Consider the following 24,784-nt stretch of genomic DNA (forward strand, 5'->3'; position numbering starts at 1 on the left):
TAACAGAAGTGTTGAATAGTCGCAGGAATGGTACAGTACTGAAGCAATAATTTCCGTCTGCAGGGTTGGAATCAGTGTTCAAGCATCGACCGGCTTCAGTGGTTGGAGGCTAGAGCTGTTTAATTATGGTTCAGGCACATCAAGCTCACACTTCTGAGCTATAGTTTGTACTAAATCATCCTCACCTAACGATGCTCCTTCGTACAACTTGCATAATTTCTTTCTGCCTCATAGTCTCACATGAGCTACAGTACGAGTGTAAGAGTGTTATACACTAGTGCGTTTACAATGATTACGGGATTCTGTTGAGAATCAACAAGCGTATAAATATCTGTATGCCACCCGTAAGCTATCCATCCATATCTTCAGGCGTTCCAGTACATCTTGAAATCAAGATAAGCAAACTTTCAATGTCGAAAAATATATTCTACAGCAGTCAGACTATTCTCCTTACGGGCGCTACGGGAAGCCTTGGAGGATGTGTTCTCTTCAAACTTGCCACCGTGCTTCAGGCTCGCAGAATCTTCGTCCTGGTACGGGATGAAGTAGCCAGTGCCATATCAAAGTGGCGAACAAGTATGCCGCAACAGCTTGAGGAAATGTTGATAAGCGGATGCATCACCTTCATTATAGGTGATATGAAGCTACCGGACTTTGGTCTCGATGCTACAACATTGGAGGACCTGAGGGCAGAAGTCACGATTGTCATCCACGCCGCCGCCAACATCAGCTTGAAATCAAGTTTGCGTCAAGCTATGTTAGAGAATGTTGTCCCGGCCCTAGAGCTTGGGCGTATGGCAGGCCATTTCCCCAACCTCATTAGCTTTGTCCAGATTTCCAGCGCATATGCTTGTTCGTTTCTCCCAGATGGACCTGTGCAAGAGACGTTGTTCCCAATCCAGGATCCATCCGGGATCTTGCAGGCCATCCTCGAAGGCTCAAACGATGACTGGGGCGGTTACTCATGGCCATACGCGCGTTCGAAGCATCTTATGGAGGTTCTACTTAGCTCCACGTTCCCGAAACTTCCACTACTCATTGTTCGTCCTACCAGCATTGGGCCAGCAATCGACCAGCCGTTCCAACTTTACGGACCGCCGGGGTCCATACCACTTGATACCTTCTTTGCCGGCTTATTCTCCCTGCCCGGCCAGACGGCCGTCCTCCCAGCAGCAAATAGGTCGGCAACCGGGGCCAATATCGTCGACGAGATTCCAGTCGATCTTGTGGCGAATATCTTGCTCCAACACATACAGCTTGGGACACGGGGTGTTGTACATGCGTGTAGCCGCGATTACGTCCCTAAAACCATGAATCAACTCATTGAAGAGTTATATGATGGCACACCTCGCTTGTACCAAAAAGACTTGGTCAAAGTAAAGTTTACTCAGAACACCACAAAGGAACTATCACGCATTGCTAAACTGTACTGTATGTCTCATCGTGATTGGGACTTCAAGAATGATAAGAACAAGGACCTTGAAGGCTCGGGACCGCTGGGTATGGATCTTGGTCATCATGATGCGGTTGGCTTTGCGCGGCGAAGAATCAGAAAGATATGGCTATCGATTTCTCACCATGAAAAGGGGCTGCCCTCGCGACTCTAATGTCTTTGAGACGAATTTTCGTAACCGAGCATGATCACATAGCAATAGATTTACAGTTTCGTATACTAGTGTGTGTAGGGATGTTAACAGCTCTCTAGCGACCAACGAGGTCCTACTTCGGCGGGTAGACTGTTTTTTCACTTAGCCTAGTGCCATCTAGGGCCCAGAAGTGAAAATTCTCTACCGTCTCCCCGCCTATTAGAGCCAGACGAAAGAAAATATAGCCTGGTTGGACCGTATTTACGGTGTCAGATAGAGAGTCGTGGCACAGTGGGAATAGGTGTATCCAGATCTCCCAGAATGGGGGCTTGCATCAAAAGCAAAGACATACTTGGAAGCATTAAAGAGAAGGAAGGAGCTAAAGAGAAGAATCAAGGATATTCTGCAAATGGAGATTGGACACGTACCTGTCGATTAGTATCTGACGATACTTTCACGACATAATGATGAGTAGAACTATCTTCTGTTGTTGTTGTTGTTGTTGTTGTTGTTGTTGCGTAGATCAACGATTGACAGGGCCGGGTGAAGCTCGGCATGACTCCCAAAGTAGCTGCCTAGCAACGTCACTGCACTTATTTACTCTCTCCCAACTGCACTAACTAGCGTCAAATGATTATCACGGAGAAAGACATACTGAATAAACCCGATAGACTTTGTTTCATTTCAGTGGCTTCATGGCATTCGCAAGTACAAACAACTCGATATGAATACGTCCCAGACAAACAACCTGTTGAGACGTCTCGAAGAAGCCGAGCGGCGCGCTGACGAGGCCGAGAATCGAGAGCGCGATGAGAAGCGACGTGCTGATGAAGCCGAACGTGAACAACGCGATGAGAAGCAACGTGCCGATGAAGCGGAGAAACGACAAGAGGCCGAGAAACGACAACAAGAGGCTGAACTATCAACACGACGGACAACTTTGACGAATACATTGCCGCAACTCATGACCTCGTAGCCAGCCACTTTGCCGTCGAGACCGACAAGGAGCTCACCTCGAAGGGCCCCATCACAAACCCGCGCAACAAGCTGTGTCCAAAGAATCTATGCCCATGGCCCGACTTTCTCGAGCAGCAGCGAACCACTCTAGGGGCCCTCTACGGCACCTTCCCGGTCTCCGATCGGCGTTTCGAATCTCGGGGCTTTTTGACAGGCCTCGGCCAGCGAATTGCCAAGCGACCGATATCTTGCGAAAAGACGCTCGAATATTTCCTGCACAACAGCGTCGAAGATCCAGTGCGAGAGATTTTCGATCAATTGCGGAACGTGGACCAAGTGCGGCACGAGTTTGGGATCGGTAACGGCATTGTCTTTGAGAACCACCCCAATGTGATCAGCGATGTTGCGGAGGAGGTTGTCGACCGGCAGGCCTCCTCGATACCGCCATAGACGCCCGATCAAGGGAAAGATCCGGGACGCATCCGCCCCGACCAGATATGCGTATACCGGTTTGACGACGAGCTCTCCACACGGCGTACCATGCTGTATATGTCCGAATACAAGGCCCCGCACAAGCTGACCGCTCCACACCTGCGCGTCGGTCTGCATCCCATGGATATCTTCAAAGACGTGGTCAATCGGAAAACAATACCTACCGCGGCCGATCCCGACGGTCGATTCCAGTACCATGCCGAGAGGCTCACCGCTGCGGCCATCACGCAGACCTACAACTATATGATCGAGGGGGGTCTCGAGTACGGGTCGCTGACTACCGGCGAAACCATTGTATTCTTGCGAGTAGACTGGCGAGAACCCGGCACAATCTTGTACCATTTAGCAGAGCCCGCTTTTGAGGTGGTAGCGCAATCGGGGGAACACCACGCTTGCACCGCAGTTGGCCAGTACCTGGCATTCAGCCTGCTAGCTCTCGGCCCGCCAGGGAACCCACCCACTGTTCGATCGCAGGATGAGCGGCAGTGTGTGATCTTGGGGCTGAGGCGATGGGCAGAGGACTTTGAGACGACATTGCGATCTATTCCCCGAGACGAGCGATACGCTCCGAGCGGCTCAAGCTCAGGCTCGCTATATGCGCCGACGACTTATGCAGGCATCAGCCGGTCACCGCGCGTGCCTCGAACAGGACGCAAACGCTAGGCGCAGGAAGAGGACCGTCCAGATATGCAGCCAAGATTCAAGGACCGGGACGACGAGTCTTTGTCGGATGAGTCCTCGCCTCGGATGCCGGACACCCCGACACCGTCTGAGCCGCGGTCGAGTAGTCAGAGCCAAGGCCCACGGCGCAGCCAGCGCATTCAGGGCCGAGCGCCGCGCGGGGAAGCTTCACAAGAGCGACAGTACTGCACATGGCGATGTCTTCTAGGACTGGTCAGAAAAGGTCGCCTTGACGCAAAGTGTCCCAACGTTCTCTTGCACCGGCAGGCTAGCCTTGCAGCTGCTGATCATCTGATCGACCGTGAGGAGTTCCTCCGGCTCCTGTTTCAGCAGCTGCAGGAGTCTCTTGACCACGGGATCAGTCGTCTAGATGTGGGCGGATCTCGCGGCGTGCTGTTCAAAGTCGGTCTGATGGCCTACGGCTACACTTTCGTCGCCAAGGGCACGGTATCTGCGTTCATTCGGGACCTAGAACACGAAACAGCCATCTACAAACACCTCGAAGGACTTCAGGGGTCGTAGGTGCCGGTCTGCCTGGGCGTGATAGATCTTCGCGACATGGACAGGATCTATTACTACGACCATCGGGTCTACATCGAATATCTGTTGCTTCTCTCGCATGGCAGTCCGATTGACGAAGCGGTTCGTGCTGGTGAGGTCAAACGGTGTCTGCGGGCGACACATCGGGCGTGCGTGGTACATCGGGATGTGCGTCGTACCAATGTGCTACGCAATACCGACACCGGGGAGCTCATGCTGATTGACTTTGAGCGTTCTGTCGTCAAGGCAGGACGGAAGCCGCTGGGCAATATCGTGCCTAACAAGCGATCGTGGAATAGGCAAAGGAAAGGGACTACGGCGCCATTATACAGTCATGCTCCGGGAGACGCCAGCTACGAAGAAGATATACTACAGGCAGGGGTCGAGTTCCCTGAGAAGGACGTCTTTGCAGTGCCTGCGGCATGTGCCTGCAAGCCACGGGGTGATGCCAAGATAGGAATGAGTAAGCAGCATCGGCTCATCGTCTGTTTCAAGAAAAATGCACGCAGACGAAGGGAAGAGAGACAGGGCGAGACGTCAAAAGAAACTGGGGGAATGACTGGCTCGATCGGACAAACAGTCACAGGCAGCAGCGATGGCAAAACAGCTGTGCGGACCGTGTCGACTTTAGGCGATCCTCGGCAGGTATACTTTTGTATAGGGTGGCTGGGTATTGTTGTTATGGTCGGGTTTTGCTCAGACAGTATTCTGGTCTCCAGCAAGTGGGACTGTTCTCCTCGGGTCGATCAGTCTAGAGAGCACAACCAGCAATAAACCTCATTCAGCGAGCACTGTGCACCTCGCGACCTTTTCCGCTCTTCGGCAGTAAAGTGTTAAACCACAGCTGACGACCAGAACAGGACCTACACCAAATGTGTCAGCATCTGTCCAGCATACATTTGTGGACGCCTACCATGGCAAAATACCAAGGAAAGGAAGGGTCCAATCCGAACCTCCCTCCCTATGGAACCGTTCTGCACTTCATGACTTTTTCTGCTCTTATGACCCATATGAAAGTGCTAACCCACAGCTAACAACCAGAACAGAACCTACGCCAAAAGTGTCCGCACTTGTCCAACATACACTTCCTGACATCTACTGTATCACGACGGCAAAACAAAGAGCAAAACGATCCAAATCAGAACCTTCTTTCGTATGGAACCTTCTAGGAGCTGCGGCATTTCTGCAAGACCCATAGGAAATGAACATATAAACTCGTCGTTCTGCTCGACAAACTCAACCTCCTTCTTATTCTTTTCTCCTCATCAACTTCGCCAGCTTCACCACCGTCACTACCTTTCACTGCCTTCACTACCTTCACTACCTTCACCCACCTTCACCCGCCTTCACCCACCTTCACCCACCTTCACTACCTTCACCCACCTTCACCCGCCTTCACCCACCTTCACCCACCTTCACCCACCCTCATCACCCTCATCACCTCCGCGTGTTCCATCTCGCTGTGCTTTGTGCCTGCAGATGTTGTGTCTCGACGCTTTCAGAGCTGATAGTCAAACCCCGCCCCGGGTCTCCTTACTACACCACCTACCGTTTGCAGGCTCCCCGTGGACCTGAAGACGACCCGACTGGCAAGTGTCTCTGTACTAGCGGGTAAAGGTGATCGCGAATGCCCCTACCCTTATGAGAGTGCCGACATACAACTGACGATCATAACAGTACCTGCGCCAGAAGTGTCCGGACCTGTCCAGCATACATTTCTGGACATCTTCCATGACAACAGCCTGACTTCCTTCTTCCTCTTTTCATCGCCATCGCGTGTTCCGGCCGTGTAGGCAACCTGCCCCAGATGTAATGTCTCACCGCTCTCTGAGCTGACAGACGACCCCCACCTGGAAGTCCAAGAGACTACACGTGACGTTCCTCGCCAGCACCTTCGCGGTCTGGCGGGTGAAGCCTTCTGTCCGGTCGCCTTGCGGCCGCTTGGACAGTCGTGCCATTTGCAAGCTCTCCGTGGGCTTGCAGATGACCCCACCTAAGGGGCATCTGTGCCCTGCGGGTGATGTTCCTCGCCAGCATCTTCGGGTCCTGCGAGCGAAGCCGTCCGAGACTTTGACTAGTCCGGACGTGTCATCTGGAGGTTCTCCGAGTCTACAGATGGACCCCACCTGGGAGTGCCTTCGTGCCAGCCGGTGAAGTTCCTTGTGGCTGCCCCTCGGGCAGCCAGCGAGCGGAAGCCGTTTGCAAGTGCCTCGAGCCTAGAGATGATGCCGTCTACAAGTGCCTCGAGCCTACAAACGATGCCACCTGGAAGTACTTCAAGCCTACAGCTGATGGATTACTCCTTTCCCGCAGGCCGTCCTATCTCCTTAGGTTCCTGCGGGGGTCGCAGATGTCCATCCCTGTGTACCGGCCAGCGAAGACGGCCTCTGCAACCTGTACGTGGTGCTGGCTACGAACCTGTTCGTCCTGACTGAGATCTTCGGTCGAGATTGAGCAGAGCCAATGCAGAGATGCGACTGTACCTAGTTTATCTGTCGGAAAGACCATTATCTAGTTGCATGAACAAATTCATCACTTGACATAAATTGCGTGAACAAATCCATACCGTCACGTAAACTGCAAATAAATCAAAAATACAGCGACAAATGATAAACGATAGTTTTTTGCATGAATTACCTGTTAGGAATGTAGTTCTTTCTGGCTGCTCAAGTCAGGCCGAGATGTCGTTGAACGCTTGCGTTCGCGCTAAGAAAACGTGCTTGCTTGCTCCGAATCAGCCAAGAAAGATCAAGAGTGGGAAAGGGAAACCGGACTTGCTGAAAATCTCGTGTCTATGCGTCTCCATGATGAAAGAACAGTGGTCTCGTAAGTACAGCACGAGAAAAGTAGGCTCAGAAACAGGACTCATGCCATGCCGGGCTACTTTGAGTGAGGCGATCGATCCTGCATCTGGCCAAGAGGGTTGGAGAAACAGCACGTTCGTGATCGAGACAAAAGTCGACCCTGGAGCTTGATCATGGATTAGACTGGACACCATCACCAGTCCCCAGCTGGCAGGTCCTGAAGTGAACAAGCCGCCGCGATGAGGTCCATTGTGCTGAAAAAGGACGTACCCGTTTCATGACCCTCATCGGCAGCCTTCCTCCACGAGGCCATTTCCTGTCTTGTTTCTCTCTCGCTCTGTCGTGAGTGAGCGCATGTTGTCAACGAATGAATGGCACCGACTTGCAGAAGCGGCTTCAGTCTCAGCCACATGAAAGGACACACATACGTCATCCTGTAACGTATGTAGCGCAATCTGGACAATCGAGTACACACAAATGGTTGCGAATGGATGAATACTGACCGTAGTCAATTCTGAGGCTCTAGTGATGGGTTTGCGGTGGAATCGAAATCTCGTTGGGACCTCAGCTATGAGGAGTTTGAACCCTGCACCTGATATGAGTCTCATCTCCGAGAACCATACGGTGCTAGAGCATCTGGTCAAATGTATGGTCGGTACTGGTTTCCATCCTTGCGGCACAGCAGCCATGCTGCCTCGCGAGAACGGTGGGGTTGTCGACGTTGACCTGAAGGTGTACGGGGTTCGAAACCTCCGCGTTATTGATTCCAGCATCATTCCACTCATACCCAGTGCACATCTGCAATCTGTAGTGTACGCTTTGGCTGAAAAGGTTGATCATTCCTCCTTATCCTGTTCTCGATGAGTCAAGATTAATTGCTCAGGTCTTTAGCTAATCTGGTTCAAAGGGTGCCGAGATGATAAAGTCTCAGAAGAACAAGGCATGATCGGGATCGCAATTAGGCGAATGCTAATGGTATGATGGGCATCACAAACATGAAGAACACAGGACCGTTTATACTTACGAAGAAAAGAAATTGATGACCTCTTGGCGCAAGGCGTCTGTATCGCCGCACTGCCCGGCCTCCAGCCATATCGCTTAGTGTGGGGAAATTCGTAGGCGATAAAGTAATCGTCTAGCCTTTACGCTCCGATTGCGTTATGAATGGGCAGTTAGAGCAAACAAGAACCAAGGTTGCCAAGTGGCCTACAGAATCAGGGTGCTTAGCACAAATTGATATAAATTTTAAGTACTATCAAAACAGGTTACGAAAGACCATCGCTGAAGCCGGGCCCCATTGAAAGAGCCCAGGCCTCGGTGGCCTAGCCTGTAGCCTCCTGAAGGCCTCACGAACGTGCCGGCTTGTCGACTGGTGTTTGCGATAGTGCGATAATGCGATAGGACCTACTCATCCGGTCGATAATTGCCAGTCGAAAATGAGTCGAGTCAATACGGAGGAGCAGTCTATAGATGAAAGAACGAATACTTATATAAGATTGACTTTGGCACTGCCATTTCACTTGAGAATACCAATGTGGTGTTCGGATGCTGCCGTTCTAGCCATTTTCATTTCCTTACAAGTCGTGTCTAATGCCCAACTATCATTCCATGCAGCATTCTACCGAGACATCTTTCTATCCATGTGGGTGCATAATATGTTTCACGCCTAGTGTTAGATCTGCTGCGAATACAAATTTGACCGGCCGAAATCAATACACATAGTGACACTCTTCCTGGTGGAGAATAAATCACAACTCCATGGAGCACGATCAGCGTCGCCGGTTGGATTTTGACGAACTACTGGGGAGCTAGTGACTTGGCATGCAGGCACACGCAGGGGCATGCACAGTAATGGATAGGCATACACGTAGTCAGCTGGGGCAGCTGCACACAATTGACCCAACCACTTTAGAGGTGGTGCACTCAATTGGGTTTTTGCTGGGGAGGCACTAAATGACGCCCTGGTCGACAACCGGAACCGGGAACGAAACCGCACCAACAACAGCGTCGGCACGAGCACCAATCCCATCCACACCATTGAGGAACGACAGTGGCCCCCAAAGCGCCAGAACTGCTTCTACCCACTTAGTCGACTAGTGTAAGTGCAGAACCTGATATACATGGCTTGAATCTGAACAGTTATCTGAAATTCAATATTTATTAAACTCCAGACACTCATGGATACTCCAAATGTGTCACTGCTCTACTAAGTTCATTTGAAACCCGAAAGAAGATGCACAGCATGCATAACAAAAAGCAGAAGGTCAAAATCCGCAGGAGTGGTGACTCCGTTCGCCGTAAGGTCCTCATACTTGGCAAAAAGTGTAATATCTTCAGCATCGTCATGTACTGGAATCCTACCCACAGGAGAATGGAAACGGCAGTGCATATCCCTCCAGGCCAAAAGCTGCCGGACTTGAACAAGATTGTGGGGCTCTCCTTTCTGACCTTCCCAGCGAGATGAATTCTAATCGGCGGTAGGCTCTGAGAGCAATGCAGGACAAGTCTCAACAGTCTGATGGCCGGCGCACCCCGTGCTCAACCGACCCGCACCAGTCAACCGGTCGCGCAAACGGCAGCCAAACTGCAAATCATCGGGCCCCTCCATTATCTGTATATGATTTTCCGGATGATGATGCGGATACCACGAATACTCAATCTCAGCTTCAACATTTGCAGCTGTTAGAATCGGACACTCTAGAAGCAGGTGAGAACAATAGAGTCGCACGAAAGTTCGAAGTTGCGAGAGTAATGACTCCGGTACTGATGTCTTTTATAGATGATACAGCATCAGATGGCCATTGGGACAATCGACCGCGAAACAGCAGTTCCAGTAACGTGGCCGAAGTTTGTTTAGGCTCATCACCATATGACGACCTGCAATGTTACCACGACGGTCGCACAGTCCGAGCACCACAGCAAGACAAACCACGAAACGGCACGCCATGGTCTGCACTAGATCGGATGAGGGAACTTCGAGGTACACCATCGAAGACAGGAACATCATTGCCGAGTGCAGGTCGAATTGGCAAGAGACCTCCGGCGTATGCATCGAGGTTGGCAACTGCCCATGGCGGTATACACCACCCTCGTTTGACAAAACGAACCGTGGCTCAAAGGATGCTACATATACTACGGGACCTCTCAGGAACATTGGGAAGTGCTACGAAGAGATGAGATCAAAGGCAAGACCACAGGTGCATGTGAGCCCGCAACATTCGGGAACATTTTGCTCATATATACCTAGAAACCTAGTTATCTTGGATTACAGCGATTTTACTCTAGTCTCAAAAGCCCCAATCTCTCTATTGCATTCTGCAATAGAGTAAAGGCCGCTTCTAGTTTTTGAAATGCCGCCCTGATCTCTGTCAAGTCATTTGTCGAGTCGAAGCTCTCTCCGCTTGAAGAAGCGCTTGAACTGAGTTCACTCTCCTCAGGCGCATTAACGTTCTCATCCTGGTCGTCGGCAGTAAATTGCGAGTCATCTTCATCCACACCAGAATCAATGAAGGCGTCTAAGCTTTCTGCTTCATCGGACCCGTCTGTAGAGCGTTCTGATTCTTCCGAATCGTGAATATCGTCGCTGTCGTTGGTGTCTCAACGAAATCTTGTCAGTTACTATTACAAGATTTGGGTTCCAATCTCACCTCTAAAGTTGTTATACAAGTCGGAAGACACTGCGCGAGGCGATCGAAACGGGTTGCTGCCTCGCATCATATAGACACTTAACAAACAGCTCTGCAATAGAAGTTGGCGATGTTTTTCTGTTCTTTCTTTGCTCAATAGGTAAAAGAATATGGAATACTTGTACATCAGAGTTGTCGCGGTCGTGGGGTTTTGTAGTGCGGACTTTGCATCATCATTTCTTTTTTTCATCCATTTCTGGAAAGCCTTTCCCTGACACGGCGCACGCTGAAGGCGGATTCCTAAAATGACCCAATATACAGGATCATAAAAAGCGACTACATGGTACTGTACTGTATGTACCTACTGTACAGTACAGTACATGAAGATCTCTCCACTGGACTCTCATGTTGGACAAGTCCATTTATCCATCTTTAGATCTACCATTCCAATCAGTGTCACTGTTGGAGGGCTAAATCCCGATATATATTGGCCAATCCCGTACAGTACATAGTTTCTGTAGTACAGTACTGTAATCGTTCAAGATCTTTGATATCCGTCGTTTGGTGCCATATTTGATGCTGTACTGAATATTCTTGGCTCATCACTCTCCCTCCTCTACCCTCTTCTTTCTACCTATAAAGCTCTCAAGACGTCAAACCTTGAGAAACTCAAAGAATGGCTCATGTATTGGTCTGTTCTTTCGACTGTCTTGCTCACTGAGTCTCTTTTGCGGACATTACTGGATCTCATCCCTTTGTACTCATCTACAAGACTCTTCTTCATACTGTATCTCTTCTCCCCGAGTCGCGGGGTCACCGATACTTATTTGAGGCATTTCTGCGGCCATCCCTTGATGCTCACGAAGGCAGCATTGAGAGTCTCGTTCATTTGGCTGATCGAGGAGTTCAAGCTGTGGGATCAGTTTGCTTGAAGCAGATTATGACATTGGTTGCAGCTCACTGGTCAACCATGGGGCCAAAGAGGAAGGAATAAGGATCACGTAATGCAAGGGTTTGCACCACAAACTTAAGAAACGGCTGTCTGGTTCTGTGAGAAGTTTATGTAGTCAGAGCGAGAACATCCAGCAGAAGATCAGTCGAGTCGGCCGTTCTTTTCTTTTTACAGAAATTCTAAAAACCGAAAATACCACGCGGAAAGAATGTGCTCGAGAAACGCACGCGATAGAAACAGGGTGTGCCGTACGTCAAGCCTCAATTAGAACTCCTAATAATCCCATTTTCTATTGCAATATTCCAATGTGTAATTTGGTGCATGGTACTTAGGATTTCAACGTCGTCGCATAAGCTGTTTTCCCGGCACCATCAAATCCCAAGGGCTAAGTGAAGTTACCTTGGATGATCCCTCTCCCTCTCTATCTAACACGATATTTGCAACTCGCCAACCCTTCAACATCCGACTCCTCATTATCTTTGCACTGCCGAGTCTAGGGAAGATGAACGTCATTGATTGGTGCGAAGCACTGATCTAACAGAGTCTTGATTGAGCCCGTCCATGAGTCAAGTTTCACAAGGAGTTTCTGATTTCTAAAAGCAAATTATTTTCTGCCCATAGCAAGAAAGCCCGTGGTTGACCTACTCTTGAGTCGTTTCCTGATGACTAAAGAAAGCGGACATTAGCATATGTTTCAAACACGATCGAATAAGACCGCCTAACATACCGACTCTCTATCCTGTTACATCTGATTAGCGAACGATTCTATTCGACCCTTCGGCTATGGGAAGCAGCTTACGTGGATGTCAAAGTTCCAAGGCGAGCTTCCAATTCCTCGATCCTCTGTCTAAGATGGGCTTCTAGTTCTTCCATCGAGCTGAAAACCATTTCTATCCTAATCCAGATTAGCGTTTCGCGTGGGGGAGAGGATCCGTCTGTCCAACCCTTCATTTTCGACGTCGACGACTTGCGCTTCTCGTCGATGGTGATGCAAACCTCGAGGCTGTGGAACCGCTGCAAAACTGGAGCTTAGAGAAGAACCACTATGCAAAGACGACCGCCTCCCGGAATAGATGTGTCGCTGGCGATGACTGCCATGTGTCCTGTTAGAAGACATTATCAAGAGCTGCGCGAAGGGACAACTATCGCAGATTGTAAAGCTTATCTGACAGTACTGTTGTGGTAGATGTGTCTCACTTAAGTAGTGGTGATGATCCCTTGCTGCCGCCTGGCGCGCAAGACCCTGCTCAGGGACCTAAATTTCATGAACAAGTACGATGATCAGTCTTCGTAGTAATTTGTCTGATACCTCATGTACACCCAAACCAGAAAGATGCCTAGTTATATCCTGCCCCGTTAGCGCCTGTTGATTAATTGGAGCTAAGCACGATTGGCAGGAAGAACGTCAATCATGGGGGCATCCTTGGCACTCTACCTCTTGGGTTATGGACTTTGCACTTACTTTCAAGGCCTTCCTTGGACTATTCCTAGTACGGTTTTGTGCATTGCATTGCATTGCATTGCATATCATGCGGGTCATCATCCACTCAGCTCCATATCCGGATGTGGTCGGCCATATTCCGACTGCATCGCCACGGGCCGCCTTGTCCTAGAATGGTTATCGGAAATAACTTTAGTACGCCGCGCGTTACTGTGGGTGCAAATCATTTGCGGCCAGAAGATGCGTGTCTGGTTTGTCTGCGAACATAAGTGTGGATCATTACGTGTTTCGTAGTATCTAATCAAATTCTGGTTTGCAAATTTTGAACGTAAGCTAAATCGTTGTTGACTAGCAATAGGGCGTGGCATGTGTGGGTATGTTAGAGCCGACGGCTTCATGCTGTACTTACTGAGCAAGCGTGAAAATATTATTTTTAATGCCCTCAAACACGGTTCGAAAAAATGCCACTATTCGGATTCGACGGTAACCATAAACTATAGTCCTTGTGCGAATCAAGCCGGCTCAACTGCATGGATTAACCGAGGGACGTTGATAGATCGCTATTTAGTGCACGAATGACAGGAGATTGCGTCAACTTCTATCTCAGTTGCCAGATCTTGCTGCAACAGAGCCGATGTTTTTACCCACATTTTCATTGACCCATTGAGGTGCTGCCAGCTGCATAAAGGCCAACCAAAAAGCAAAAAGATGCCGGGTTAGTGATAGGAGGAAGTAGATAGAAGTCAAGTCACTCTTGGGCCATTGTCATGTGACCATCGATCAATGCGAGTAGGCAGCCGGAATAGGGAAAGGTTGTCGGGTTCGTAACGCAACGTCACTCCATTCTGGTCAACTTCCGTCAACATGTAGCGACGCGATCTCGTCCATTCGGATACCAGCTGAATCAGCAAGTTGGCTTCAATTGCCTTGCTGCTTCCACTCTTCCATTCTGACCATTGTGCAAAGTCGAGCTTTGTTTTCCGAGCGCATCGACATTCAAACCCCGGGCATGGTGGAGTCATAAGCCGGGCCAGTCGCCAGTTGTGAATGACTACTTAAGTAAGACATGTTTTGCATTCATCTGCCACAAAAGGCCTTGTAGTGCAATCTTTTGTGATCGCACGCTATACATATTTGAATCTACCAATGTCCTTCCCCGGCGAGCGCTTAACCCGTCGTCAGCGACAGGCCGATCAAAGGTGGCAACATGCTTTGCCGGATAGTTCTTCGGGAAGCTCGAGTTTACACTTAGGACCACGCCCACAAGACCCAGCAGTCCCTGCACGGGGAGAGAAATTCGCCGAGGTGGACAGCGATATGTTAGAATCCTATCTTTCTTTCTGCACAGACACTAAGTAAGACTAAGGCTGGATTGGACTCTTCGGACAGTGGAGGACATGCAAACTATCTTCAGCCAAAGAATTGAGGGGCTGCAGGCTCATATTGAGGCACTGACAACGACGTAAGTCGATTTTGGTTACATGATGTACCGACTGGAAGTTGATCAATTGGTGCAGGATACACAACAAGTATGTGCCCTCAAACGGCTACGTTTCAGACGATTATACTAAGACATATTTTGCGCAGCCATCAGCAGACAAACGAAGTGTAAGTTCATTCCCCAACCACAGCACCGGAACAACCAAATCACACAATTCAGGATGCAGAACCTCAGTTTCGAGCTGGAAATGTGGACGAACTCGATCAGAAATCTTTTGAACCAAGGTTTCGATTCAATCAACGATGACTATCTTCCATAGGCGTGGTACGGGTATGACCAGATGGGGCGAGGTTCGAGACGTGCAGTACGGGAATCATTCGTTTTGCATTCGACTACCTGCGATGGAAGAATTGGGTTCGAGAATCATAGGAGTGAGCAGTGTACGTTTGCACTAATAACTACGACGTGTTGACGCTTGGTCAGAATCCCCTCATCTTAGTCACGCGCTTGAGGTCAACAAGTCAGGTGCGCTTGTTTCGCAAGCAAATATGTGGTAGAGTTCTAGCTCAGAATGTCGGCCCCGCTAGTGTGGTAGGCACGACCCGTCGCATTTTCAGGTGTTATTGATCATTCAAAAGTAAGAAGGCACGGCACAGCGCTAATCAGCAGCATCAATCAAGGTTACGAGGAACGTGAAGTATGCAGCATACAGATCTGATGGTCTCGATATGTTGGCAGATCGTTTTATAAGATGTGAGAGAAATAAGTCGCTGCATCTGGCTTAGATCTGACATTTGTGCTACATGATTTGTTTTGTTTTGGCGAGGTGCTTGTGAGGCACATCTTCCACCAACATGAAGAGGTGGATAGGAACAATAGAGACTTGGGTTAAGCCTAATCGCGTGTCTAAATTGCGCATTGATCAGCCCAAACAGAACTCGATTTGAAGAACGGAGCGTGGCCTGAGCGATCAAGTGGTGCTTCCTCCGACTATTGATTTTTAGCAGCGACTACCATGACTCAGACCCGTTCGGCACTCGTCACTAATTGGCTGTCTACAATTCCAAATGCCCCGCTCATTTACGTGTGCTCTTCTGTTTGTCCGTATAAAAGCATCCTGGCTCCCTGTCACATTTTGTCTTTCGTAGTTTACCAAGCTGTCGGGACTCACAATGGTCACGAAGCTCGACCAATCACCGACGATCAGCGATCCTTGAAGGTCTCGAATGCAACACTGTACCGACATTACGAAGCGCGACATACGGTTACAATCGAACCCACTCGAATCGGGTCGATTGTGGTTGAGAAACGGGTCTAGTTCTTCTTCTGGATCGTACAAAGTCAGCTTTGTCATGTGGTTGTGAAGGAAGTTTGGGGCAAGGCTCACTGGTACAAGGGTCAACCTCGGGGGTGTATCGTTACGCGGCGGTTTCGCCACGTTATATCGGACCGAGTTCTGTCTTTGTCGAACGGAACGAGGTTCCGCCTTTCCGAACTCGCCATGCAGTGGTTCTGCAATCCTCTTCCAAATTTTCTTTATTTTCTCCTCTCGTTGTTCCTGGACAGCAGCTAACCCCTCAAAGTCCTGAGGTGGAGTGCTCCTATCACGTCAGGTTGTCTTCAAGGCATTAGCGTATGGTACTTTGCGACATTACACCTGAAAGCGGAGCACATCAATCTAGCTAATAGAACTTTCCTAGGTAGTCCGATATCTTGGCTGGATCACTTGACTTGTAGTCGGCCGGCTACTTCTGATTACCCTCTCCGGCCCCATACTGCTGAGGTCTGGTCAGGCGGACCTCTGGGAGGATTCCGAGGATCTCTAGTCATGCGACTAAATGAGCCAAGGTTTTGCATACTAGGATTGATGATGAACTGCCGATGATAGCACCCGCATGAGAAAATGCCTTGTTAGCAACCAGCCTCCTTTTCATCCCCGAGACCGGGAGGGTCGTTGCTGGTCAGACTCCAAGAGGGTCGGTGCGAAACTTCATCTATAGCTGCGACTGAGTTGTTACAATACCTTGCCATGACAAATTAAGGCCAGCGCGGCCCAAGTGACGTGGGTTTGGAGAGGCCGCTACGCAATCAGAGGCCACGCTCAGTCCAAGCTGTATCACTAGTGCCAATCGTTTGGCCATCATGCCCGCTTTTGTTACTTCAAACTTCATGTCTTTCGGCTTTACTGTCAAATCCTTTTCTCTATACCCTCAGATCATCTTTTCTAGACTATCAGAGCATCTGTGTGACTAGCATTACACTGCTATCTTGGCTGTTTCCTAATGAGACAACCCAATTCGGGTTGTGGGGCAGTCCAAATCAGGTAACTGGAATGTCCATGTCACATAAAATGATAAAATTCTGCTGCTGGGAGGACGGGTACTGCCTTTGTCTCGCCTTGCAAAGAGTCATTTGTGGCCCTTGCAGGGACAGCCAACCACTTGAAAGCAAGCACTTATTCATGACTAAGCCCCTGTTCCCAATAGACATCTGGTATAGGCAACGTATCACAAGGTTCAGGTTGATCTAGTGATCCATCAATTTATCACATCTAGACCCTAGCCAATGGCAAAAGATCTTCTTGATCCACCTGAACACTCTGTAAATCTTCCCAAAGTCATAGCGCCGTGCTAGTCAACGGTATCTAGCGTGGACGTTGAGGTGCCGGCTCTGGTCTCTACCTGATATGCACATGCATGCGCGAAGCCAAAAAGATGATTTCGAGTCTATATACAAACAGCATTGAATGATAATCAACTGTGAGTATTATCTCTAGAGCATTGTCTCTCCATATTACGGCCGCTCAATGGCAAACATACAAAGCTTCAAGGGCCGGCCGTCGTGTTGCTAGAAGATGCGCGTCATTATTCGACCATGAGACTAACCAGGTACAAGGTTACTAAGTTTTCTTGTTGCGTCGAGTTCTGGGCGAGTACATGGGGACACTAACCCAAGAATTATTTCACGGGAGTTAATCCGCCATCCCATTGTGGATATGGCTTTTGACGTATCCTCCACAGCACTCATTTTCTGACGTTGACATCAATGGATAGGGAAAGGATTGGTATCGTTACTGGTCAGATTTGAGTTGACCCATTGTTCATAACAGAGAATCTACTAGTGGAGAACAAAGAAACACAAGACTGTGCCTTCACTAAGATGCCAGACTATTATCAATAAGGCATAGATGAGCCTGGATCATGGATTGTAACGAGGTAAGACGTTGGGAGGGAAAGTGGACATTCTATTCACTACTAACATGCAGCACCAAACATGGATGTCATATCTCAATGGTTGGATTAAAAGCCGCATGAATCGTGTTGAAACCATTGGTCTTCTGTTTCGAATACTGCACATTGGCACCAATCTACATATCCAACCATCCTCTCTGAGAAGATGCCAAGGAAACGTAGCAAAGCGACGGGCTACATTCTGGACCGCAATGTGAGGTAGTGCTCCCAAAGCAAGACGTTATCACCATACTTACAACTGTAACAGGGAAGATTGTGATGAGCAGAGGGCATCTCTTGGGAAACAGCAACCACATCGAACCCAATGTCCCTTAATGAGCCCTGATGGTAGTGTGAAAGAACCAATCGATAGGCCCGGGTTCTTACATTGCTTACGGAATCCCGATGTGCCTTCCCAACCGCCTAGCAATCGTTCACCCTCAAACGAGCAGGGTCAATTCGATGGATTAGAAGGTTGTGCCGTGGTCGACTTCTATTCTTGCGTGCGAGACTTGACTTTGCTCTCTCTAGAGAATGAAGAAAATCTATCCGTGCGATTCATTGAACACTTCTTTAACACAGGGGATGCCGTTTCAGGTCAGTAAATCATCACCCATGTTCACGAGATCATCTTTGCTCATATTCACTAGAAATATTTTGTAAAGCTTGCCTTTTGGAAGAGGTGAGACATTTGTTATCCTTCACGATACTTAGGACGACGTTAACCTTTGTAGTGGCGTGACTTCACTCAGACATACGAATCAATGAATCGTGATGAGGCCTTTGCGTTCATGGCCATCGTCTACGGAGCCATGTCAATCAGCCTGTTATACTGTCGATCACTGGGGGTATTAGCCCCCGGCGATATCCCAGCCGAGGACCGCCTGATACTTCGAAGTCTCGAGCTCTGCTCCATGTGCTTGGACTGTAGCAATTTGAACGAGGCTGGGAGATACAAAGTCGAGGCAGCTGCTGTTCGCCTGACCGCCGAGCTTTACATAAAATTTAACCTACAGAAAGCCTACGCATCAGTAGGGCAGGTGCTGGCCCTGGCCGAGTCCTTGGGATACACAAATTTGAGCGAAGCCCCAGTCTGCGAGGCGGGACGACGTCAGGAAACCTGGCTATATCTACGCCATTGTCAATATTATGTCAGTTTCTACTACGGCAAAATCCAGACAGTTCTTCCAAAACGGAATCAAAGCTGGACTGTTCATTACAGGATGACAAAGGATCCTATCCACTGCCCAGTCAAACCTTGTCCTCGCTCAACGCTGGCCCTTATCCACAAGATCGAGGAAGCGGCTACTGACATCGGTCTGCGAATCTTCCAGGAGACAAACATTACTGCCGAGGCGCTACAGGAGTTTGATCACCAGCTAGAGGAAATCTATAAACAACAGCTCAAACATGTAATGGGGCATCTTGTCGAGACTTTTCAGACAAGGCAGATGGTCATGATCGTGTACCACGCCGCCCGACTCGTCTCCCATCGCTGGGCATTACTTGGAGAAAATATACACCGGTCGGATGCGATCTCCACCTTCTCCAGACAGAAATGCCTGCAATCTGCAATGGAGATACTTACAATCCAAAGAATTCTCCAAAATCACCGCAAGTCGCACAATCCGTCAATGCTCAGCCCTCTTATCTTGTGTGATTTCTTACTCGCGCAGACAGTGCTGCGGCTGGAGCTATCCTACTTGATACGCGTGCATAATCCCGCACCAGCTTTCGAACAACATCGACAGGTCTACTACTCGAGCACAACAATCTCCGAAATACTTCGAGACTCCTTGCAAGCCTGGGGGGAACTAGATATGATAAGCGTCCCGTGGAACGCCAACTTAGTGTGTCAAGAGACGAAATCAACCTTGAGCGATCATGATCACATGGTTATCAACGAAGTCCATCACGAATAGTCGATGCTGCGCAATCAATCCATCGAATCAATGAAGCCTAAGGTTTTAGTAGGAAAAAGACCAAATACCCAGCCGTGCACTTATGCACGTAGCAACCGTACATCCGTGCCATCCTTGAAACCTTAGTCTGGATTGATTTAATGGATTGATTGTACACTCTACCAACCTTGGCGGGCTCATGGTACGTTTATGCCATTCAGGAAATAATGTGCTAATTCAATTGAAATAGCTTAAGCTTTCAAATGCCTTTCGGAGAGGAAGCACGTAGAACTTCTGACGTCAAAGGTCGAAGCGTGGACTGGGCAGAAGAGTGAGAAAACCATAGTTCGTGTTCACAAATTTAAGCATTGATTCAATACTCAGATTCTGAGCTCCACCAATCAGGCTATTCTCATCTCTAAAAGATCATCACCCGCATTGAACTGGACTCACGTGAGATGCCGGACCGGTAGACCGAAGACCGTGGCAACTCATATTTAGTGGTAAGCCCCATAATAAATGATAGACTAGTGCTACATATCAATCTGACAGTTCTCTAGCCTGAAGGCTCCATAGCGTGGTGCTTTTAGGTAATGCCAATCAGCTTGCGAGTGCATTAGGTTAATTTATGAGGGGTCGAGGATAGATCGCTGTTCTAGTGCCAAAGTGGCAGGAGATTGCCGGGTCCGGAGCTCCACGATACGGCCTCGCGCTCCCATTGATTTACTAGTGCTACCGGAGCAACAACAAGCGTAGGCTGCTGGAGTTAGTGGAGCTAGGATGGAGAGGTTTGGTGGGAACTCACATTCGCCGTGCTGACACTGGTAGAGGATCGCCCGGGGGGACGAGTTAAGATCAGGGCTAAAGCGGTGATTGTCTTTCCCAGACCCATGGTATCGGCCATAATACCACCTTTTCGGCTTTTGTCCTCTTCCACACCCTGCATCCACTTGAGTGCTATTGCTTGATGCGCATAAAGCGCATGTATCATCTCAGGTGGCGATTCATTGCCTGTCCACTCACTGATGCTATCTGTAGACATACCTACTTGGAAGCGCTGAACAGGGATATCAGATACTGTCGTTCGTGCACATTGGATAATTTGCTTTGCCGCCGGACTGTCTATTGTGGCCGGCGCACAGTCAAGGAACTCATCGCTCATAGTGCCCAGATCAGTTGCGAGATGATCGGTGACAGGTGGGCTTAGAATGTGATTGGGCGCACTTCCCATGAGCAATACACTGTCGATATTCCATTTTGAATGAGAACTTAATTCTGTTTCGACACGAGCCGGTACTGTGTAATTCCTGGTCCCAGGGCCGGGCACCGTATCAGCTTCAAGAGTCCCTTTCTGTGGAACATTGCCTTGGATTTTGCCCGTGAAGGAATCGTCGTAGCAATCGGTTACAAAGGATTCGTCGACTTTTGTGGTAGACATCGCGTATCTATATTTTTGATCTCTTCCTAGGGGACTTGCCATGCTCTCAACAGAGTCTGTGCTACCAAAGCCTGGGCCAAACACACGTGGTGGAGAGAAAGCCAGTTCTGGGCTGTTTGGATATGCAAGATAGCCACCTCCGTAGGTATTCGAATAGTAATCGCCGGGATTGTTTGATGTAAGGGTTTGGACCCATGTGGCACAGAGATCGGAATGCCCGTAGCGACTAATTTCGTAAGGTGTAAAGGCTCGGGTTTGCTCCCAACGGGTGGTTGTAGCGCTACAACCGTCAGTCTCTGAACGAAGCCTGCTGCTTTGGGGTTCTGGGACGAGAGGGTCCGGGTCGGTGGCAGTACTGAAAAAGTCGTATGTTCGCTTCCCGTTACGATTACATTCGCTCCTTTCAACATTGTGCGTTACTATGCTTCCTGAATCTCATAATGTTAGAAACCAATCCGAGGTCATTCAAACGTGTCAAGGACTTAAGCCATGGTATGAAACCACCGGAGCTTGCAAAGCAATGAAAGGACAATTATTGCACGTCCCCACACTTACAGTCCTTACCCAGCTCTTGATTTGTGCTTGAATTCTCAGAACATATGGCTTTTGGCATAATAGATTGCTGATGCTGCCAATATCCTAATAGAGAGTTCTGCTGGTCGAAAAAGGGGGTTTGCGGCCCAACTGAAAGAGTTTCCATCTCGATGGATTCTTGTGCGTTATTTCTGGGCACGTGCCTAATGTTGCCCATAATATAGGCTGAGAGCGATCATGACCAGTAATACCGCTGAAGCAGAGGTCATGACAAGTTTGTGATTCATCCTTCGACATAGTAAGCTTAGCCTCGCAGGTGCTGGTGTTCGTGGCAATTAGGAAGTTAAAAGGGACTAAGAAAGAAAGGAAGTAAGATCTAATGAATTTATTTGAGTCGCACGGAACTAGCCTTGAGTCGCTCGGTCGAACAGTTGCACCGGGCCGAGATGATAGCTGAGTTTGCAGATTTTGAGAAACCATAGGATAAAGATACAATGTATTGAGTGGCACAACTAAATGAAATAAATTATGTCGCACTTTACTCCATAATATAGTGACTGTCTGAAGCACGATTTATCGTGCTACACGAAAGGGCCTTTATCCGAGAAGATGACTTCCTCTGATGATCCTCGTCGAAAATAGGCATTGCTATGATGTGTTATTTGACTAACATGCTGATAAGGGACGCTCAGTCTATGGACTGCCTATTAACTCGATAGAACACTTCCTTCCGCATGTGAGGATAAGTATAGAGTGCCTCGGCTGACTGAGCTGGACTTGGTTTGGACACAAATGGCCGAAGCCTATTCCGGCGCTTTTACAGACGGTCAATCTTCAAACGCCTTCTTATTGTCTCGCAGTATGATTCACATTAGGCCGAGATAGAACTTGGTTTCTTGTGACAAATGGTGGCTCCGCGCTTAATATGGGATGTCGAAACAGTTTCGCTCTCTAAACATCCACCTTTTTCATGCCCCTTCCATGAGGGAAACTACTTACCACCCCAGCGTCTTATTAAGAAACACCAGTACTGATACTTGAAGCAGAATACAGTATGAGAAAGAGACACGGAATCCCTTGGCTTACGAAAGAGATACACGAAAAGCACATGCTGGCGCAGGCTAGAGAACGGCGTCACATTCTACTCGATACTACATGCGTGATATGAGACCATCAAGATGGGACCAACTTTCGGGATGATGAACTTCCCGACTAAGTGGTTCACGATGACGATGAACCTCGCATATGAGAGCGCGGACTATAAAATACAGCCGTCACTAGCTGATCGGTATTTCCTGCTGGAACTTGCAAATTGGAAATGGGAGGCCGAACAATAGGTAATGTGAACTGTTCTAAGTACTGGGTACCATATCAAGCGTGGAAGACGGCCCAGGATTACAAGAAACCCCGACCGGCAATCGCTGGATCGCCGACCATGAACCGCTCGCGCATCGCTGGTACGAGCTACCATTGACGCATTTCCAGTCGCCCTCAGGAGTACAAAGTGTTCCAGCAGAAGGACTGCTGATACTCGAGATAGGGACTACGGAAATGGTAGAGGTGGGTACAATGATTAAAGCGGAAGAGGTAATCCTAGCCATCCTAGAGCTCCCCACTAGTGTGTGATTCGTGATAGCTGTGGTTGGCGGGACCGAGGCGGCTGTCGAGCCACACATTCCCGTTGGGCCAATAAAAGAAGTCGTAGCACCATTTAGTCTCTCAACATCTTTGCCAGGGCTAGGGAAAGCGACATCATAGCCTTCAGCAACCCCACAGCCATTGTCGATATGAGCCAGAAAGATGTCCGGGAGCGCATTGAAATTAGATACATCTCCTCCTTCGCCAGTTAAGGTGATGGGGCCACAATTCATATACATTTCACGATTTCCGACCTTATTGAACCATGTCCACGCGATGGTTGCGGTTCCATTCGGTATATCATTCGGAATGGTGAAGTTGTACTCGTAGGGGTCCTCAGCCTCAATGTTATCTCCCATGTTACCAACCTGGCCTTGGGCAGGACAACCCCCCTCGATTGATTTGATGACCTTCCACACAGATCTGCTTCCTGGCTCTCTGTCGTAAGTGATCGAAACCTGGCATGATCCACCACCATGGACCGTCTGGCCTGTGAATTTCAATAGGTTTGTAGAACCAAGAGTGTAAACATTAGATGCACCTTCCAAAGCGTAGACTCTTGCCCGTTGTTTACAAGGAAAGTCCAAACCACTTCCGTCTAATGGACTATTGTTTAGCGTAGACTGGCCGTATGGAACTGGGTCTCTCATTATCATATGTGCTACGGCAAGAGCCGAGATACATGATGCAATGAGCGCAGATGAAAACATGGTAAAGTTGAATGTACTCGTTCAATGAAGCGACGTTTATGTTTCACAGCGGAGTAGGTTACTGCACACAAGGGCCTTACATATGTATTAATAGGAACATGGTTCTGGCCTCATATAGTAGTCATCAATCAGACCTTCAGAGATCGCATTTTGAATTCCATAAGCAACGTAACATGTTGTATGGGCCACAACGGCCATACAGGGAGTCGCAAGAGGGATTTCCATTCTTGGCGACAAAACACTTTCATGAAAGAGCCTTTTCTGGACTCCAGTTTGAAATGACGAAGAATATTAGAAACTACTGTACAGTACGTACAGTACTGTATAGATTCAACTAAAATCGGCTTCCTCTATGTGTCTCTTTCGTCCTTCTCTCTTCTTTAAGCACTCACGGTCTATTTTTTGCCCTCACTGTAAGTACACATTAGGTACAGATACTGGTTTGCCTTCTGAATTGGAGCCAGCGTCTTACGTTCTGCATAATAATATACTGTATAGAGCTCCAAAGTTGTCCATATGTATCATCAGCGCCGCGAGGATACTTATTATGGTTAGAATAGGGAAGTATCACTTCATTATAGTACCTCAAGGGCTCGAAAACATATTTACGGGTCTGAGTTGTTCAACTTATTGGCCGTGGCCATTAGTCGACTTATAGCTGAATCTTAAAACGTGATTGGTGCAGTAGTGTCCCTTTTTGCCGGTAGTAGGGGAAAGAACTGGACTGCTCCTCAAGGTCGGGACTGCACCCTCACCGAGTAACTGATGATATTCATGTTGCACGAGGAGCGATGACTCTTCCGTAGTCAAAAA

The 24,784-nt window shown here is 48.7% G+C and overlaps 9 protein-coding genes across 9 annotated transcripts; 5 read left to right on the top strand and 4 right to left on the bottom strand.

The window, feature by feature from the left end:
- Nucleotides 1-410: 410 nt before the first annotated feature.
- BKA67DRAFT_670238 (male sterility protein) lies at nt 411-1,607 on the top strand (the record flags this gene model as incomplete). The annotated part of the gene is made up of 1 exon (XM_046108670.1): nt 411-1,607. The coding sequence occupies one exon, from the start codon at nt 411-413 to the stop codon at nt 1,605-1,607; it is 1,197 nt and encodes a 398-aa protein (XP_045952219.1).
- Nucleotides 1,608-2,310: 703 nt separating this feature from the next.
- Nucleotides 2,311-5,030, top strand: BKA67DRAFT_595886 (uncharacterized protein; the record flags this gene model as incomplete). Its single annotated transcript, XM_046105224.1, has 6 exons — nt 2,311-2,449; nt 2,563-2,957; nt 2,994-3,671; nt 3,705-4,234; nt 4,283-4,546; nt 4,976-5,030. The coding sequence occupies 6 exons, from the start codon at nt 2,311-2,313 to the stop codon at nt 5,028-5,030; spliced, it is 2,061 nt and encodes a 686-aa protein (XP_045952220.1).
- A 1,830-nt stretch (nt 5,031-6,860) lies between these two features.
- Nucleotides 6,861-7,480, bottom strand: BKA67DRAFT_586258 (uncharacterized protein; the record flags this gene model as incomplete). Its single annotated transcript, XM_046104243.1, has 5 exons — nt 7,336-7,480; nt 7,307-7,311; nt 7,031-7,139; nt 6,948-6,979; nt 6,861-6,909 (listed from the first exon to the last, which is right to left on the bottom strand). Coding segments are annotated over exons 1-4 (268 nt in total), but the record flags the coding sequence as incomplete, so codon positions are not given.
- Nucleotides 7,428-8,285, top strand: BKA67DRAFT_586266 (GMC oxidoreductase-domain-containing protein). Its single transcript, XM_046104244.1, has 2 exons — nt 7,428-7,911; nt 8,085-8,285. Exons 1-2 carry the CDS (start codon nt 7,589-7,591, stop codon nt 8,098-8,100), a joined length of 339 nt encoding a protein of 112 aa, XP_045952222.1. The 5' UTR covers nt 7,428-7,588; the 3' UTR covers nt 8,101-8,285.
- A 1,017-nt stretch (nt 8,286-9,302) lies between these two features.
- Nucleotides 9,303-10,237, top strand: BKA67DRAFT_541873 (uncharacterized protein; the record flags this gene model as incomplete). The annotated part of the gene is made up of 3 exons (XM_046101007.1): nt 9,303-9,488; nt 9,542-9,767; nt 9,840-10,237. The coding sequence occupies 3 exons, from the start codon at nt 9,303-9,305 to the stop codon at nt 10,235-10,237; spliced, it is 810 nt and encodes a 269-aa protein (XP_045952223.1).
- Nucleotides 10,238-11,873: 1,636 nt separating this feature from the next.
- On the bottom strand, nt 11,874-13,052 carry BKA67DRAFT_586274 (uncharacterized protein). Its single transcript, XM_046104245.1, has 5 exons — nt 12,836-13,052; nt 12,438-12,741; nt 12,366-12,377; nt 12,284-12,304; nt 11,874-12,231 (listed from the first exon to the last, which is right to left on the bottom strand). Exons 2-5 carry the CDS (start codon nt 12,587-12,589, stop codon nt 12,132-12,134), a joined length of 285 nt encoding a protein of 94 aa, XP_045952224.1. The 5' UTR covers nt 12,590-12,741; nt 12,836-13,052; the 3' UTR covers nt 11,874-12,131.
- A 4,864-nt stretch (nt 13,053-17,916) lies between these two features.
- BKA67DRAFT_541874 (uncharacterized protein) lies at nt 17,917-19,672 on the top strand (the record flags this gene model as incomplete). Its single annotated transcript, XM_046101008.1, has 4 exons — nt 17,917-17,969; nt 18,019-18,347; nt 18,401-18,432; nt 18,485-19,672. The coding sequence occupies 4 exons, from the start codon at nt 17,917-17,919 to the stop codon at nt 19,670-19,672; spliced, it is 1,602 nt and encodes a 533-aa protein (XP_045952225.1).
- Nucleotides 19,673-20,306: 634 nt separating this feature from the next.
- Nucleotides 20,307-21,840, bottom strand: BKA67DRAFT_541875 (SNF2 family N-terminal domain-containing protein; the record flags this gene model as incomplete). Its single annotated transcript, XM_046101009.1, has 3 exons — nt 20,307-20,411; nt 20,457-21,517; nt 21,654-21,840. 3 exons carry the CDS (start codon nt 21,838-21,840, stop codon nt 20,307-20,309), a joined length of 1,353 nt encoding a protein of 450 aa, XP_045952226.1.
- A 1,135-nt stretch (nt 21,841-22,975) lies between these two features.
- BKA67DRAFT_541876 (glycoside hydrolase) lies at nt 22,976-23,971 on the bottom strand (the record flags this gene model as incomplete). The annotated part of the gene is made up of 1 exon (XM_046101010.1): nt 22,976-23,971. One exon carries the CDS (start codon nt 23,969-23,971, stop codon nt 22,976-22,978), a length of 996 nt encoding a protein of 331 aa, XP_045952227.1.
- Between the last annotated feature and the right edge of the window lie 813 nt (nt 23,972-24,784).

Source organism: Truncatella angustata (genome assembly GCF_020726525.1).
Source record: "Truncatella angustata strain MPI-SDFR-AT-0073 chromosome Unknown BKA67scaffold_11, whole genome shotgun sequence".
NCBI lineage: Eukaryota > Fungi > Ascomycota > Sordariomycetes > Amphisphaeriales > Sporocadaceae > Truncatella > Truncatella angustata.

Coding starts and splice junctions, on each gene's coding strand:
- BKA67DRAFT_586266 (XM_046104244.1), top strand. CDS start 7,589: ATGGGTTTGCGGTGGAATCGAAATCTCGTTGGGACCTCAGCTATGAGG.
- BKA67DRAFT_586274 (XM_046104245.1), bottom strand. CDS start 12,589: ATGAAGGGTTGGACAGACGGATCCTCTCCCCCACGCGAAACGCTAATC. Junction 12,232..12,283: donor CATCAGGAAACGACTCAAGA/GTAGGTCAACCA, acceptor ATTTGCTTTTAG/AAATCAGAAACTCCTTGTGA.